Below are 17,784 nucleotides of genomic sequence, written 5' to 3'. Positions count from 1 at the left end.
CTCCCTCTCTCTCTCTCTCTCTGTTTTTATTTATTTGTTTGTTTGCTTTTGTTTTTCAAGGCTGTAGATCATGCTGGGCTCAAACTCAGAAATCCGCCTGCCTCTGCCTCCCAAATGCTGGGATTAAAGGCATGTGCCACCACTGCCAGCTTTTTTTTTTTTTTTTTAACACTCAAATTTCTCCCCAGTGCTCATTGTGACAGCAGGAAACCCAGGGAGCTGGGCAGAGGATCGGGAGGCAAGCAGGCTTGTGTCCAGCACTGTCTCTCACTGCTGGGTAAGCTCAGGCAGAGCTTCTGTAGTTTGGCTGGAACTCCACAGATGCCAATCAGTTCTTCAGAGTGCAGTGTCTGTGACCTTGTACTTCCAGCCACTGGGAGACCCTCGGAGGTAAAGGTGTGACTGGGTTTGCATAGTTTAGTGTCAGTCTTTATTTGTCCTTTAAACACACAGAAAACATAGATTTGTGACAACCAAGAGCCTGATAATATAAAACTTGAAGATTCTCCAGATAACGGGGAAAGTTCCAAAGTCATGAAAGGGTTGACTTAAGCATGTTATTTATTTTGAAACTGGTTTCTTTTCCTCTCCTTGACAACCCCCCTTCCTTTCTATAGGGTTTCATGTGTAGCCCATGCTAGCCTGGAAGTCGTCACATCTCAATTTCCCACAAGCCGAGATTATAGGTGTGCACAACCACACCCAGTTTGTTTTTGTTTTCCTGTTCTTTTTCTTATTTGGTGCTTGCTTTGTGCCAAACTCCCCTTTAAGTCATCCAATGTCTCAGTTAACTTAATTCCTGCATCCGTCTTCTGCTGGTGATGTCTTAGGTCAATTTGACACAAGCTAGAGTCATCCAAAAAAGAACCAAACGAGAATCTCAATTGAGAAAAAAATGACTCCATCAGATTTGGTTGTAGGCCACTTTCTTAATCAGTGACTGGTGATTTATAGAGGAGTGCTCAGTCCGTCGTGGGCGGTGCCATCTCTGGCCTGGTTGATGGTCCTAATAAGAAAGCGGGCTGAGCAAACCAGTAAGCAGTATTCTTTCACAAACTCTGCATCAGCTCCTTCCTCCAGATTCCAGCCCTGCTTGAATTCCTGCCGATATCTTTCAGTGATGGACTGTGATTTAGAAGGGCAAACAAACTCTTTGTAAGCCCTTAGAGGCATACAAGTGTCCAGACCCCACCCCCAGACTGCTCTAACTGCCCTGAAACCCATTCCCAGCCCCTTGAGGTGCTATTGGCCAAGCTCCACACTACAGAGGAAAAAAAAAAGATAAGGCCATAGAATCACATCAATCTCAGGTCACTGTGGAAAGCTCCACCCCTCAACAAATCCTATCAAAAGTCTGCCTCCTGCTCAGTTCTTTGCTGCTTCTCTCCTGTAGTAGTGTGACTTTACAGTATGCCTTGGCTTCCAACTGCCTGGATACCTTTCCCCTCAGAGCTGTAAGACTTTGATACTCTTTCCTTCCCAAGTTGCTTTTGGTCATGGTGCTTCATCTCAGAGGTAGAAATGTGAGGTAAATTGGAAGCAGGATTCTAGGCATTGCTGTGACAAACATGACCATTGTGATTTTGGAGGAATGTGAAAGGGCTTTGGAACTCTGGGCTAGGAAAGTTATTGAGTGTTCAAAGCTTGGCGAGCTGTTGTGTGGGAGCCTGGAAGGTAACACTGAGAAGAGTGCGGATGATGCCTTGTGAAATTCAAAAGAAAGCACAAGACTCCATGGGGGCCGTTTGCTATTTTGAATTGAGACTCTGTGGTTCTGAACATCATCGGGGGATGACAAATCAGCAGAAATTAACAAAAGACGACTGAAGTGAGACCTTTGCTTTATTGGGATAGTTGATGCTGGCTGCCTGGAGCTGAGAAATGAGAGGGTATTACAAAGGGAACAGCGCTGTTGAGGTGAAATCCTCCCGGAAGTGCTTCCTTAGAGTCAGCACACTCTATAGAAGCTGTGTTCCAGAGGTGGCCGAAGTTGTTCGTTCTGCTGCCAGCCGAATGTGGTGGTGTAGTCACCCAGGTGGTACTGGTTTTGAAAGGCGGAATGGAGAGCAACAGAGGCTTGGCACGGATGGCCGGGCTGAAGGCCCTGAAGAGAGCCTGGGAGAGTCTGTTGGTGAAAGTACAGCTTGGTTGGAGGAAGGCATCCAGACATTTTGGAGATGCCAGTACCATGGGACAATTGCCAAGAGCAGCAGCTGCTGTAGAATGGAGCCCAGAGCTTAGGAGACAGTCTACATGGGCTACAGAGGGTAGAACTGGTGGGGTGACCCAAGCCTTTGAAGGATCTCCAAAGATCATTGTTAGCATTCTGTCTGAACTCCACCCCACAGTCAGCAACACCCAGGTATGCTCCTCCCCACCTGGCAACAGCCAGGTAGGCCTGGTCCACTCTAAAAGGGGCTGCTTGCCCCCTCCTCCCTCCCTTGTCATCTTGATCTCCTGCTATCTTGCCCTCTTGCTCCCCCTCTGTCCCCTTGCCCCTTCCCCCTTCTCTTTCCCCTCTCTCCACATGCTCATGCCTCTACTACCCTCTTAGCTCTCGTCCCCATACCCTGCATAAACTCTATTCTATATACTATGTCATGTGGCTGGTCTCTCAGTGGGAAGGGATGCCTTGGCATGGGCCCTCTGAGACATCCCCTTCCCCCATACCTTACCACACACCCATAGAATATATCCCATATCTCTTTATCTTTTTATAAACACATCAATTATGACATTGGACATTGAAATATTTATACAGTTGGAATTTGACTTTATTTGTCAGATTGTGACTGTGTAATGGTTATTCACTCTTGAAATAAGAAGGTATTTAACTTATTGTTTTTTATTTCATAGAAGCTCACAGCTAAGAGAATTTGGATTTTAAAAGAGTCATTTGTTTGGTTGGTTGTTTTTTTTTTTTTCAAGACAGTGTTTCCCTGTGTAGCCTTGGCTGTCCTGGAACTCACTCTGTAGATTGGGCTGGTCTTGAACTCATAGAGATCTGCCTGCCTCTACATCCCAAGGGCTGGGATTAAAGATGAGAGCCACTACTGCCCAGCAAAAGAATGACTCTTTTTGTTTGTTTGTTTGTTTGTTTGAGACAGGGTTCCTCTGTGTAGCCCTGGCTGTCCTGGAACTCACTCTGTAGACCAGGCTGGCCTCGAACTCAGAAATCCGCCTGCCTCTGCCTCCCAAGTGCTGGGATTAAAGGCATGCGCCACCACTGCCCAGCAAAAAGTATGACTCTTAAAGCTTGAAAATGTTTTATATTGTGGTGCTGATATTAATATGTGTTCTTGGGGGTGAACAAGAAAGAAAGACTGTGACTTAACAATAATGTGCTTGTGTGCCAAGTTAACAAGGGATCAATTGTGTTGGCTGCTTTTACATGAACTTGACACAAGCTAGAGTCATCTGAAAGTAGGGAACCCCAATTGAGAGAATGCCTCCATAAGATCCAGCTGTAAGGTATTTTATTAATTAGTAATGGGTTTGGGAGTGCACATACCATGGTGGATGGGGCCATCCCTGGGGAGGTGGTCCTGAGTTCTATAAGAAAGTAGGCTAAGCAAGCCATGTGAGCAAGACAGTAGGCAGCATCCTTACATGGCCTCTGCATCAGCTCCTGGCTCCAGTTTCCTGCCCTGACTTCTTTCAGTGATAGACTGTGATGTGTAAGTTCCATGAGCTCACTCTTTCTCTCTTCTCCTGTAGTCCTTGTGACCAACCGGGTGTGGTCTGGAGAATAAATCTGGTGACAACTTATGACAATCACAATCAAGATCCAATGGGCAGCAATTGTTAATTCAAACAAATGTTGTATGCATATCTTTTTGCACTGATGAGTTTAAGAATTAAATCTTAGTAGTTCTTCCTTTAAAAAATTTTTTTTCTTTTTATTTTCTTCTCCTCCATCCCCTTACCAAAACACTACTTAAAACTATTCTTTTAGCAATACTTAAGCATGTAAATGGTTTGGGGAGGGAAAAAAACATTTTTTGACAGCTAAAAGGAGGCAAGTCTTGTCAAAGACTACCACAGTGATAATGAAAATTGAACAGATAAAATTACCTGCCTCTCTCCCTTCAATAAAACTTTATTAAATTCAGTGGAGGATGAAGCTTACATAATAGAAAATTTGATGAAGCCCCTGCACGGTGAAACTGAAAACTGATCTTATATATATTATTAAAGCAAATGCGTAGCGTGTTATGAACAACCTAGTGGCAGCATGTCCCGATGGGCAGGAAGCCTATTCTGTTGCTTACAGAAATTGTTTCATCGGTGACTCACAGTAAGATCTTAGATGCCTTTGTCTTTTCTAGAGAGTAAGAACAGTGGTGGATGGGGAGCAGAAGAGAGAGATTTTGACTGTGGGTTCACTGAAAGCCGAGAAACATGGAGAATATGAAAAGTAGAGGATGTGAAAACTCTCTTAAAATGAAGTTTGTCCATATCCTTAGAGCTTCGGTGAAGTCTCAGGTCTAAACCACGGGGCTGAATCTGTTTGTAGAACTCCATTATTAAAGGCCTGGGCTAAGACTGGTCCTATAAAAATAAGAGAGGAGAAAGCACCCTAGGGTAGTGTTGAGCCACTAGATCACATGAGACGTGAGATGCTCCAATAATCATGACAGTGCCAACATCTGGACTGCAACCAGATCTCTGGGTACAGGACTCGGCATCTGGAATACGCAGTACACAAAACCACCCCAACCACAGTATCTATCTCAGCAGAATGTATCTTAAGATATTTTTTATAGCAACATCCAATTCCAGGATAAATCACTCTGCATCTCCTTTACCTGTGTTATGGCAAATGACCCTGTTTCATGGCTTCGAAGAACAAAGTGATTTCTTGTTCACATTTGGGCTCTGAGTCTCTGCTCCCCCACCCCCCGCCCAGGATCCTCTAGATCATGTGATCTGGTGGCTACATCAAAACTTTACAGGTTACAAATAAGCAAATGGTATTAATTTTGGCAGGATCAAAGGGTGAGTTAAGGGGACTTTAGTTACCTGATCATGCCAATCAAATTCACCAAGGCAACCAATGAAATATACACTGTAACTAAAACCCATGTGACTGCCTAAACTCTCCTGTGAGCACATTCTTCCTACCTGTTGACACACCAACCTTCTATTATGAGACTTTTGGTGACCCTTCTAATAGCATCATTTTTTTTTCTCTGACAGAAAAAATGGAATAGGTTGGAGAAAGATGAGTGTTGTAATTGGATTGTATTAAATTTGAGGTATAGCATTAAGATCTAGTGAATGGCCCAGTGTGATGACACTATGTCTTTAATTCCAGCACTCCAGATGCCAAGGCAGGCTGATCTTTGTGAGTTCAAGGCCAGCCAGGGCTATACAAGGACACCCTGTCTCAAAACAAAATGAACATCTACTAAGTAGTTCCTCAAGCAGCATTTCTTCTCTGTTGTGAGAATCAAAATGTCCCACAGGTGACTTGTTCCTGCAGCTTGGGATGCACGGAGAAGATCACGCATGGAGCAGAACCTCAGTGCATACATATGAAGAAGAAATCACTTTGATCTTCTAAGCCATGAGACAGGATCATTTGCCATAACACAGGTAAAGGAGATGCAGAGTGATTTATCCTGGAATTGGATGTTGCTGCAAAAAGAAAATCTTAGAATACGTTCTTCCCTGCACTTTGACGAACATCTACAACGCGTAAAGAACTGAAATTTACACTGAAAACCCAAGACGGAATATCAACAGATAGGCAAATGACGTGAGTATACAACTATCAAAAGAAGTGTGAATGCCAAATAGTTTTAAAAGGATTCACCATCCTTAGCCCTCAGAGAAATACAATTTAAAACTCTTTTTCAGTCAGAATGACTACCATTTACAAACGAAATGATAACAGATATTGTCAAGATGTGGGAAAGAGGAAACCTTATTTATTCGCTGTTGGTGGGGGTGTTCATGGGTCCAGCCACCATGTAGATCTGTGTGAAGGTGACTCAGACACTAAAACCAGATCCTACCGGCCGGGCAGTGGTGGCACACGCCTATGTATTCCCAGCACTTGGGAGGCAGAGGCAGGCAGATTTCTGAGTTCGAGGCCAGCCTGGTCTACAGAGTGAGTTCCAGGACAGCCAGGGCTACACAGAGAAACCATGTCTCGGAAAAAAAAAAAAAAAGAGTTCATTTCTTTGGATGCAGCGTTATATGACAGACTGGATTCTGAGACCCACCCTCTGTTTGTCTGTGTTCTTCCATCCCACACCCACCTTAAGTTTTTCCTTCAGGTAAGTCAGAGTCCTTGTGTGAATCTTTGAGCTTTTACTTTCACTTCCTGCTCTTCCCTGAACTGGGAGTTTTGGTCTCTAAGTTCACTTTTAAAGATGAAACTGGAGGACAGGAGAGATGTCTAGGTGTGCTAGGGCATAAGAAATGAGACCCTTCTGAAGGTTTGAGTAGATCTTAAGTCTTGGTGCTCAGTCTAAAGGTCCATGAGTGACTCACAATATTTTCTCTTTCGAGGCTCAGTAGATAGAACAATAGGTCTGTTATAAGCGCCTAAACACACCAAATTGACACAATGTACATTTTGTCTCCTTAGGAATGTTTTGCTTTAAGTTTGTGCTATCAGTGTTCTGTACCTATATCAGTGTGTTCTAGGTAAAAATGTATTGTTCCCCCCAACACAATGAAAGCAATATATACAAACCTGCACTGTACTAGAAAAGAATGCCGAATAAAGGTTCTTTATTGTCTCATGTACCTGGGAGAGCAAATTGTGAATAACCTGACTTCTGACTTACAATGCCTTTTGAGTTAAAGTCTAAGGGTTTTTTTTTTTTTTAGATTTATTTTATTTTACATGCATGATTATTTTGCCTTCATAAATATATGTATGTTCATCAATATGCATGCCTGATGCTGGTCCAGGTCAGAAGAGGGTGCTATGTCCTCCATCATGGAGTATCAAGGATTATGAGCTGTCATGGAAGGTATTGGGAAACAGACCCTTGTCCTCTACAGGAGCAACAAGTGTTCTGAGCTGCTAAACCATCCTCTCTCCTTCCTCCTAAATTTTTATTTTTAAATAAACATTTATTTGAACAACTAATATAAGACAGCTTTTGTTAAATGAATAAAAAGAATAGAGACATGTTCAAGTTGCATTTGATCTTGTACTTCCTATGTGTGGCTGTTAAACATAATTCACTGAGTGGTTTTCTTTTTATTTCTTAGAACGCAATACTTTCATTCTCATTCCGTGCCTCTCTTCTTGCTCATAACATATATAAGCATATACACACATAAGCATGGGTATTATAGTTTTACTTTGTGGGGCTTTTTAAAAAAATATTTTTTGTTTTAATGAGTACAGGTATTCTGCCTGCACGTATGTCTATGTATCACATTTGTGTCAGGTGTCTGTGGGAGCTGAAAAAGAAAGTGTCAGATCCCCTGGAGCTGAGTTACATGAGATTGGAGTCACCATGTGGGTGCTGGGAATAGAACTCCGGTCCTCTGTTAGAGCAACCAGTGCTCTGAACTGCGTTCTTAACAGGGCTCCAGCCCCATGGCAGTTCTTATAAATACATATTAGCACATTTTCCACAACATCCTTTTTCCTTTTTGTTTTTGATTTTTTTTTTTGGAAAGTCCTAAAAATCTTTTCATGTGAAAACATAAAGATCTACTACACCCTTTAGGCTGTTGGCGCATATTTAATCCTGTGAGAAACTCTAGTTCATGTACACGTTATTGACATAGCCAGAAGGTTTCTAACACTTTACTATTACTAATGTTTAATGCTAGCAATAAACACGTTGTATGTTCCCCATATCCTTCCATATGTCTGTCTTTACACGTGTGTGTCTCTCATTACTCGAAGCCGACACCCAGCCCCCCCCCAAAAAAAAAAGAAAAAAAAAATAGATTTCTAACACTTCAAAACAGAAGGTCAGTTTCTGTTTGTTTTTGTCATGTGGTTATTTTCATGTGATGTCACCATTTTAGGAAGCCAGGCTCTTTGGTTCTCCACCCCCTGCCCTAGATTGCTGTGGGTGTTAATTAGCACTGGAGGACAGTGGATGTTAGATATACCTCAGGCTCTGCCTTGAGTTTCCCGTCTCACTTCCCACCTTCATGGAGTCTCTATCACTGGCAACTTTCCCTCAGGGAAGCCAGCTTCTTGGAGTCACTGTCTTCATTAACCCTTGTTCCCATCTCCACAGTCTAACAGCTGCTCCAAGAAAGCCTGCCGGGCTCTACTACCTGCAGCCACTGTCTAGAGTTTTCTGGTTTCTTCCGTTGCTTTTCAAGTGAGATCAAACACACCACGTTCTGGTCTAAGGGGTCAGGTGATCCGAGCTGGAAGTAGAAGGGTAACCCTTGTCCAGGAGGAAGACAATAGGTACACGTTATGACTATCCTTGCATATTCTAAGGCTGAACATATTTGTGGGAGATATCCCATGGCAGAGCAGCTGGCTGTGTGTCTTCATGAGTCACTAGTCAGGACTGGGTTTTCCTTTTTCTTTTCTTTTTTCCCCCTTCTCTTCTTCCTCTCGCTCTGGCCCTGCTCACACCAGCCCTGCTTGTTCCAGCCCCGCTCACTCAGGCAGGACTTGGCTTTCCTTATGTCCATTCCTGTCTTACTTTTATTTCCCTCAGTCCAGTTTCAGTAGAACCACACACCAGAAATCCAGACACGCTCGAGCCTTTATTTCTGATTCGTCCTTTTAGAAAAACTTATGTTAACAGAGCAAGAATGTGGGATTAAAAAGAGGAATCACCAGGACTGGATTCCAGAATTGAATTGTCTATCTGAGAGCCACAGGGACCTGATTGTCCTAGGGCAGGTGACAATTTAAAGCAGAGTTCAAAAGAGAAAAATGTGTCTATTCCAGCTTGAGACAAATGCAGGTTTGACTTTGCCGAAAGCCACACCTGGGATCTGGTTCTATAGCAGGGATTCCAAGAGTGGGGCCCAAAGACGCAGCCTGAGAACTCTGACCATCCAAATTCCTCTGAGCCTTCCAGGCTGGCCAGAATAGCCCCGAACCACTTGCTTAGACAAAAATAGTTTGTGCTTGGGGGGATATACGGTGACATAATCTGAAGCAGGTGCCTCTCAAGATCAGGCTTGTTTTCCTGAAAATATACCCCCGACATACTTGATTGCCTCTTGGCTGAAAAAGCAAGGTTGGGTTTCAGCACAACCTGAGCAGGAAATTACAAGTTCTGCTTTGAGCAGAAATGGACCACATGCCAAAGGAACGGCAGAATCCCCATTTAATATGCTTTTAGCTGAAACCAGGTGGAGCAGGTGTTGGGGCATATCTCGAATAAACTAGCAGTTGCCTAATCTTCACAGTTTAGTTTGGTGGAAAGGGAGGCAGTATCCAGAAAACCTTCACATTGGATCTTTAAGCCCTGCAGTTAGAACCATCGTATGTAGTATAGATGAAAGAGATAGTACAAAGGACTGAAACTGTTGGCTTCAGGACTGAATTAGAAGCCACACTGTGTTCCAGAACTGCGGGTATTTGTGAAAGCATCAAAGATTTGAAGGATGCAAGGGTATAACCACCCACAGCTACGTGTCTGCTGGTGAGGATTTTAGGTTTGGGAAACAGGAATTCAGTGTTCTGGGTAGCCTTGCTGATTTCTTCCTTGTGTATTCAGATATTTCTGCTAGCCAGTATTAAGCAAGCCTGTTCATCTTACACAAGAAGCATCTTGATTTGGATTTTCCATCAATCTGGACTGTAACTGCTATTTATCAAGGCATCACACACACAATAGGTCATGCACTGCACGCATATTTTCTCAGTGGGCATCTTGAGTTTTCTCTTTCGTTTGGGTACCAAAGGTTTACAGTATATGTGCTCAAGTGGTACTTTTCTTTTATTTTTGTGGGTTTTAGGATAAGCTCCTTTTTAGCACCATAAATTCAGTGTTAATATTTTCACTACTTTTATAGTTACATACAGTATGATACAGTCCTTATATAATCATGTCTTACTCTCTGACTCACTTTGCTTTGGTGGTGAGGTTGATGTTTTCCCCTGACTCTGCTTCAGTGTCTACCCACATTTCCAGTTTGACCTCTTCTGTCTTCGTGGACTGGCTATAATTATTATGGTGTTCTGTGTTGCTTAAGATGTAATTTTCACTCTAGTCTGTCTTGTCTTTTGTTCTGCCATAAAAATAGCTTTACTAATAGCTGGGCAATGGTGGCATGTGCCTTTAATCCCAGCACTTGGGAGACAAAGGCAGGCAGATCTCTGAGTTCAAGGCCATCCTGGTCTACACAGTGAGTTTCAGGACAGCCGAGGCTACACAGTGAAACTCTATCTCAAAAACAAAACCACAGCACAATACAACAAAACAACAACAACAAGCTAAACACAAAACCATAACAAACCAAAAATATGCTGTCTAAAACATAAAATACAAACTGGGTCTTGAACTTTTCTGCTTAGGAACTTTCCATGATTGTCGACTAAATAATTCTAATTAACAAATGTCTACATAGTACCATTTTATGGAATTTACATATTTTAAGTAATTTATTCTAAAAAAAAAAAACAGCAGCAGCAACAACAAAAACAAACAAATACACCAGACTCTGGGGTCTTGGCTGTGGACTAAACAAGGCATAGCAAGAGTAAATAGAGTGGAAGAGTGAAACCTTCAGATCACACTTTCTGGTTCCACAATCTGAGCTTTGTGTGTGTGTGTTCACACAGGTGTGTAGAGGTCAGAGGTTACTACTCCACTGTTGCCCTTCACCTTACATTTTGAGACAGTTCCTCTCGACTCGTACCTCACTGACCGGCTTGACTGGCATATGAGTAAGTTCCTGGACTCCGCCACTGAGCACTAGAATACTGATTTGTGTGTGCTCACAACCCCGCTTTGATTTGTGTGTTGGGGTCTGGATTCAAGTCCTGGTAGTTTCAGAAAGTTTACTGACTGAGCAGCTCCCAACCCACTGGGCTTTTAATGTCTATATTATACATCTGGGCCTTGAATTATGGGTCTTGGTAAGAGCACTGTAAATTGAAGGTCTCATAAGATCAAAAGGAACACTCCTAGCCGACTGAATTCCGTTGCTTTGCTCAATGAACACTAGGTGTGCTCAGATCACTTACATTAGTGAATTGGACAAACTTATCCAATTTAAAGTCTATTTTACCATGCAATGACTGTCTCATGTAATTTAGTGTCTAACCGTGGACCTCCCTATGCCCACCCCAGTTCCTGAAGGATGACACGGAGACTATACTTATTTATAAGGTTTTGGCCTGATAGCTAGGCATTGTTTTCCACTAGCTTATAACTCAAAATTTTCATTTATACTAATCTAAGTTCTGCCACACGGCTGGTTACCTCTCCTTTCTTCCCAGCCTGCTTCTTCCTCCATGTCTGGTTGGCTACCCCTCCCCTTTTCCCAGAGTTCCTCTCTCTTTCTTCCTGGAAGTCCCACCCTAGTATTTTGCTTTTTGCTATAGGCCATAGGATTTTTACTTTAACTATTCAGAAGGGGATGGAGAACACAGTGCACAAAATACCAAGGTATCTCTGCTGGTTCTGAAATCATCATTTGAATAATACAAGGATAATCTTTACAGAGTGCCCAAAAACATGACTTCAAACATTCCCAAACACTGCACTTGAAGTGAAAATCAAAATGATCACATGGGTATTTGTCTCAGGGTTTTATGGCTGTGAAGAGACACCATGACCCAGGCAACTCTTATGAAGTAAAACGTTGGGGCTGTCTTACAGTTCAGAGGTTTTTAGTTCATTATTGTCATGTCAGGAAGCATGGCAACATGTAGGCAGATGTGGTGCTGGAGAAGGAGCTGACTGTTCCATGTCTTGATCCACAGGCAGTAGAAGGAAACTGTTCCACACTGGGTATAGCCTGAGCATATAAGAGACCTCAAAGCCCACCCACAGTGACACACTTCCTCAACAAGGTCAAACCCACTCCAGCAAGGCCACATCTCCTCAGAGTGCCACTCCTTATGGGCCAAGCATTCAAACACAGGAGTCTATGGGGCCCGTTCCTGTTTAAACCACCACAGTATTCTTTTCCATCAATTTAAAGCTGACAAATCCCAGGTCAAACTGTCATAGGTTGGAGAAGAAAGCACCTTTCTGTCTGAAGGGCTTCACTCAATACAAAACCAAATGGAGATTTCTGAATACACCCTCCAGCTGCTCACTGTGTTTGGCTATGCTCCCCCTTCTAGCTCATCTTGAGATTTCTGACTCTGCCCTAGGTTATTAGAGTAGATGAGCAAGTGAATGTTGCAGGGTCTTCCAGCTAAGGATAGGCAGTTCTAGTCCACAGCTAAGCCACTGTCTCCATGGCAATCCTCCATTCTCTCTCCATCCCCAGCTTCATCTCGGGACTCCTGTAACATCCTTTGACCTTATCAGAGGACACTCCACGAGGTGCTTTTCCACTATGGACAGCTGTCAATACTCGAGGCTGGAGAGTGTGTGCGCATGTGTAGACTGTGTAGCTATACAAAGGAATGGGGTATTTATCAGAGTGAATGGATGAACACATGAGAAACCACAACTTGAGCTTGCATGTTAGTTGGTGGAGTGGGAAAGGGAGAGTTTTGTACTTTCTTTCTTAAAGGATCATACGTTTCTATTGGCGACAGTCTCAGTGACTAACAGCTAAGTGTCTAACAGAAAACAACAACAACAGCAACAACAAAACCAAGCCACTCGTCGTATTTATCACTTCTCTAACCATAGCTTAAGCTAGAAAAGAATTCTGAATGAACAGAAAGAATCTCTGCGGCTGCCAAAGGCATTAATTATAAGAAACAGCAATTTGCATTATTTATGAGGAAGCTATTTACATTGCCCGGCCCAGCCAGTGATTGCCTCAGTCCAGTCTTTCATTACAGGGAGAAAAGGAAAGGTGTTCTGAAGGCCGCATTTGGTTCCACAGAGAAAAGATCTCTAAACCTGTCCCTTTAAAAACCCCTTAAATATAATTTAAAGGGAACATGATGGAAACTTCCATCTTCCACAATGATGATTCAGAATCTAACACCCATTTAAATATTCAGACCGGCTTCCAGAACCCACTGCGAGTGCAGCATTGTTAGCAGAAGCGAGTGCAGGGCGGTTGGGGGTGGGGGGTGATGACTAAGATAGACCGTTTCATAATTCAAGCACTTTAGTTTCCTCACGTTTCTTCTTCTACCAGCGACTTTGAAATCTGTACACGAGAAAGGTCATTCGTAAAAAGCTGGGAAGGAGCAGGGCCACTTTGTTCTCTGCTCTCTCCTCTCCTCTGACCACTTTAATTTAATTGGATCCTACCTCCTGCCGATTCTATTCGTGGCTACAATAGATCGTTCTCAGTGGCAATTTGCACTGGCTTTTGATCTGAAGTGGACAGGGGCTGCTGTGTGAAAACAAAGGGAAACAGAGATCTGGGAGGATTTACCAAGCCCATTTTAAAAAGATGTCTATTAATATATATTTTCTTTTTTTTTTTTGTCAAAAAAGCTCAATGGACACCTTCCCCAGACCCCAACCTGCATTCTTTAAAAATGTTAAAGTTTATATTGCTCATCTCCAATACAAAATATTGTGCATCAAGAATAGGCTCTGCCTCTTGGCTGGAGAATTGAGCTCTGACAGTAGGGTTGTGAGTTAATGGTTGTCTGAAAGATTCTTTAACCATAGTTACCTGCTCCAATGAGTGATTTCCCTGTTATCTTCCTTCCGAGAATATTAGGGTATAGTGCATAGGACATAGCAAGCTGACCTTAAACATCAGTACAGATCCATAAAGCATGGACGAAATGAGATTGGAGAGGGAAGAGATACGGCTGCTGCTGGATGAGCTTCTTAGTGTTCAGTGGGTACCAAGGTCACAGTCTATATTTTGCGTGTGAAAGAACTGGTAGTAGTTTTCAGTGTTAAAGACCTAGTTTTCGAAGCCACCCTCTATCTCTAGTTCTTCAGTAATTTTTGGGCTTGTATAATTTGTGAGAAAAGTAGGTCCGCTAGCTGAAATGCAAATCTCAAATTAATGCATTTGACTCAACGAGGCCCATGAGATGCAAGAAAGGAACATTTCTTAGTATTGAACATTTCCCCGGAAGCCTACAGTTTGTCCATTAGAGAGAGAGAGAGAGAGAGAGAGAGAGAGAGAGAGAGAGAGAGAGAATATGAATCTCCCATCTTCCTGTTTAAAAACAAGAAGTATTTGGAGAGTTAACACTTCAAACCATTAGCATGTATTAATGTCAAGGAGGTAGAGTGGCGTCAAAGGCACATCGATTTAGAATACGGTGGCATTTAGGATATAAGGCTTAAGTGGAAGTAACTCAGGATTATTACAGGCACAAACAGTAAACCCACAGTCACAAACTCAAACTGCAGAGGGAAGAGAACGTAGCCACGAAAGGTGCTTGTCTTAACCGAATTGTCAGAGAGTTCCCTAATTCCAGTTTGGGAATTCAGCTTCAGTGCTTTCGTTTGAGGACATCATCAGGACAGCAGATTCCTTAGGACCATTGGCTTTACAGCACGTAATTAGGACGTGCCCCCTGAGACTTTGGCCAAAGTCAAGCTATGTTCTCCTAAGCTGTGAAACCGAGGAGATAGGATAGAAGCTGAGATATGAATTCATGATGATTAATGAGAAATGCAATGCTTCAAAACGCTTGGAATAATGCCCAATACATTTTAATTATTGTAACCATGGATATTAGTAGGTGGTCCAAATAGGGAAAACATAGTATAAATTTTTGGTGGTAATTTTTTTTTTAACTGGTTCTTCGTTTTAAAACCCTCTCTCAAGCGGTCTTGGCTGTGAATGTCTGTAATCCCAGCACTCAAGACTGAGGCTGGAGGATGTGAGTTTGAGGCCAGCGTGGGCTACACAAACAGCCAGAACATCCTGCCTTTTCAGGCTGTTGGTACTTTCCTCGCCCTCTAGGGACTGCTGTGCTTCCGGGAAGCGTGCAGGTGGCTTGGTTGCCACGAGATCGTTGCCTGGCAACCGCTTGTACACCAGACCCTAGCTTGCTCAACTCCGATAGACATGGCGTCCTCCAGCAGCTCCTCCAGCTCCTCTGATGTGTCCCCGGACTCTGAGACATCGGTGTCGCCGGTGCAACTGCCCCCAACGCCACCGCCGACCTCCACTGCGGTTCTCAAGTCGCCTAGCGAGTCCAAGTCGAGCTCGACCAACCCGCCGCAGTGGACCTGCTCCGAGGACTCGCTGCCCTCTGCCGCCTTCTATGGGCCCCTGGACAGTAAAAACCCGCTCCTGGCCTCTTGCGAGAAGGAGATCCGGGAGCTGTTGAGCTTTATGAAGAAGAATAAGGCTCTAAGCACCTCAGAGGAACAGAAGCACGAATTCCAGCGGAGGTGGTAAGCTGAGGCAGGGCGCTGGGGAGGGCGTCAGGAGATTGGAGGATCACGAAAGGGGCGTGGCCCTGGAGACAGGCCGAGCTGTGGACATTCCCAGCTATTACAGCCCTTAGCTCCTCCTACAGGCTTCACGTCTTCCTTCTCAGGTCAAAATAAAAATCTGCACAGAAGTGCTTCCTAACTCTGGGTTTGGTCTCAGCGTCTTCTCATGGCCTCTCTTGGCTCACTCATGGGTCGCAAAACAAGACAAAAGTAGACTTAAGACCAATTCTGAGCAGGTTGCTCAGGTCCTTGAAGTTAGGTCTCAATCAAGTCTGTCATATCGTGAATGTGTATATTTTATTCTCTTTATATTCCGTTGGGATTACAGAAACTTCTTTTTCCTCTTGACATGGTGGCTCTTTCTGAGCGTTTGATTGTTTTTTTGTTTGTTTCTCCCACTTATTTCTGTGAACTGAAAACTACCTGTGTAAGATTTGATTTTGTTAACATTGCCATCTTTTCTGGTCTAATGCATTCCAAAGTGAGTAGTTACAAGACACAGGCAAGCAGCAAAGAGTACCAGACTGGAAAATAGCTTTTCTTCCTGGTGAGTATTTTAAATTTACCTGTTTTGGTCAATATGAATACACAGTTTTAATATTATTCATTCATTTATTATTGTTGAGCACCTAGTAGGCACACCTTTGAAAGATACTTTTCTCAAAACTAGGAAGGCATCAAGTTAACAATAAAACCCCCTCCCCAAATCATATATTTCTGTCAGTATAATCTTGTACTAAACAGACATGGGACACAGCATTCCCACCACCCCTTTATATACTCCCCTGTACCCCAGTTTCACTTACTTGTGGTCAAAGGCTATGAAAATCATACATGGAAAATTCCAGAAACAAACGGTTGTCATTGTTTATAGTCCATTCTGAGCAATCTGATAAAATCTTGCTCTGCCCTGTTCTGACCCACCCAGGGTTTGAATCACCCCTCTGTCCCGCACATCCACCCTGTGGTCTTCATTGGTCTGTTTGTTAGTTGGCCATCTTGGTTATCAGATCGACTGTCATAGTGACTCAAGATTTGTGTTAACATGACCCACATTTTGCCTGATAATGATTATGAATCCAAGAGTAACGATGCTGGGGATGCAGATGTACCAAGGAGAAGGTATAGATTCCTTCTGTAAATGGAAATAAAAGTGTTTCAAGAAAGAAAGGAGAAAAATGTGTGTTTGGATGGCCGAGACCCACAGTATGGTTAGGTGTTTTGAGAGTCACCATGTTCATGGAACTTTTATGCTGTTTGTTATACTTTTTCCACCATCTTTTACTGTGCCTAGTTTATCAGGGAGCCTTTGTCATGTGATGGCTAATCTTGGTTATCAACTTGACACTCCTGGGAAGAAGGAACCTCTTCTTGAGGAATTGCCTTCATTGGATTGGCCTTGTGGCATGACTGTAGGACATTTTATTGACTGCTGATTGATATCAGAGGATGCAATCTACCTTGAGCAGTGAGTGCTATTTTTGGGCAGGTGGCCCTGGGTTGGATGAGGAAAATAGCCAAGCAAGCCAGGAGAAACAAGCCAGTAAGGAGTGTTTCTCCATGGCTTCTTCAGTTCCTGCTTCCAGGTTCCTGCTTTGAGATCCTGGTCTATTTCACCTTGGTCATGGACTGTAACCTACAAGATGCAATAAACCTTTCCCTCCCCAAACTACTTTTGGTTATGGTGATTATCACAGGAACAGAAATCAAACTAGAGCATGTGGATGTGTGTGTGTGTGCGCGTGTGTGTGTATGTGTATAGAAGAAAATATACTATCGTAATGTTCAGTGTTAATTGTCTCTTCATACATCATTAGGGAGCGTTACACTAAATCCACTGAAAGTAGGAAGAAGCCAGCAATGCATTTTACAAAGAGAGTGCTTACTCTTCCCTGAAGAGTAAGGCAGGGGTAGGACCGAGGGGTGTCTGATGAATGTTGCAATTGGAAATGGGATGGCAGGGAGCATAAATAGAGAAAACCAGGGGAAAAACTGTCTTATTTTTTCTTGTTTTAGAAAGTTGAGGATGAAGTTGGGTGGTGGTGGCATATGTCTTTAATCCCAGTACTTGGGAGGCAGAGGCAGGAGATTCTCTATGAGTTTGAGGCCTGCCTGGTCTACAGAATGAGTTTCAGGACAGTCAGGGCTACACAGAGAAATCCTGTAGAAGAAGAAGAAGAAGAAGGAGGAGGAGGAGGAGGAGGAGGGGGGGGAAGAAGAAGAAGAAGGAGGAAGAAGGAGGAAGAAGAAGAGAAGGAGAAGGAGAAAAGAAGAAGAAGAAGGGAAGAAGGAAGGAAGGAAGGAGGAAGGAGGAAAAGGAGGG

The 17,784-nt window shown here is 43.3% G+C and overlaps 1 protein-coding gene across 1 annotated transcript in view; it reads left to right on the top strand.

Annotated features, from left to right (window-relative positions):
• The first annotated feature begins 15,087 nt into the window (after positions 1–15,087).
• The window catches only part of Cfap54 (cilia and flagella associated protein 54), a 283,790-nt gene continuing 281,093 nt past the window's right edge, over positions 15,088–17,784 (top strand). Inside the window, exon 1 of the mRNA XM_028783037.1 lies at positions 15,088–15,419. Within this exon, the coding sequence (XP_028638870.1) occupies positions 15,088–15,419 (332 nt within the window). The remainder of the gene's footprint in view (positions 15,420–17,784) is intronic.

Source organism: Grammomys surdaster, unplaced genomic scaffold, assembly GCF_004785775.1.
Source record: "Grammomys surdaster isolate TR1022 unplaced genomic scaffold, NIH_TR_1.0 958, whole genome shotgun sequence".
Taxonomy (NCBI): Eukaryota; Metazoa; Chordata; class Mammalia; order Rodentia; family Muridae; genus Grammomys; species Grammomys surdaster.
Note: the sequence above shows the minus strand (reverse complement) of the source record. Positions and strands in the feature narration are given on the sequence as shown.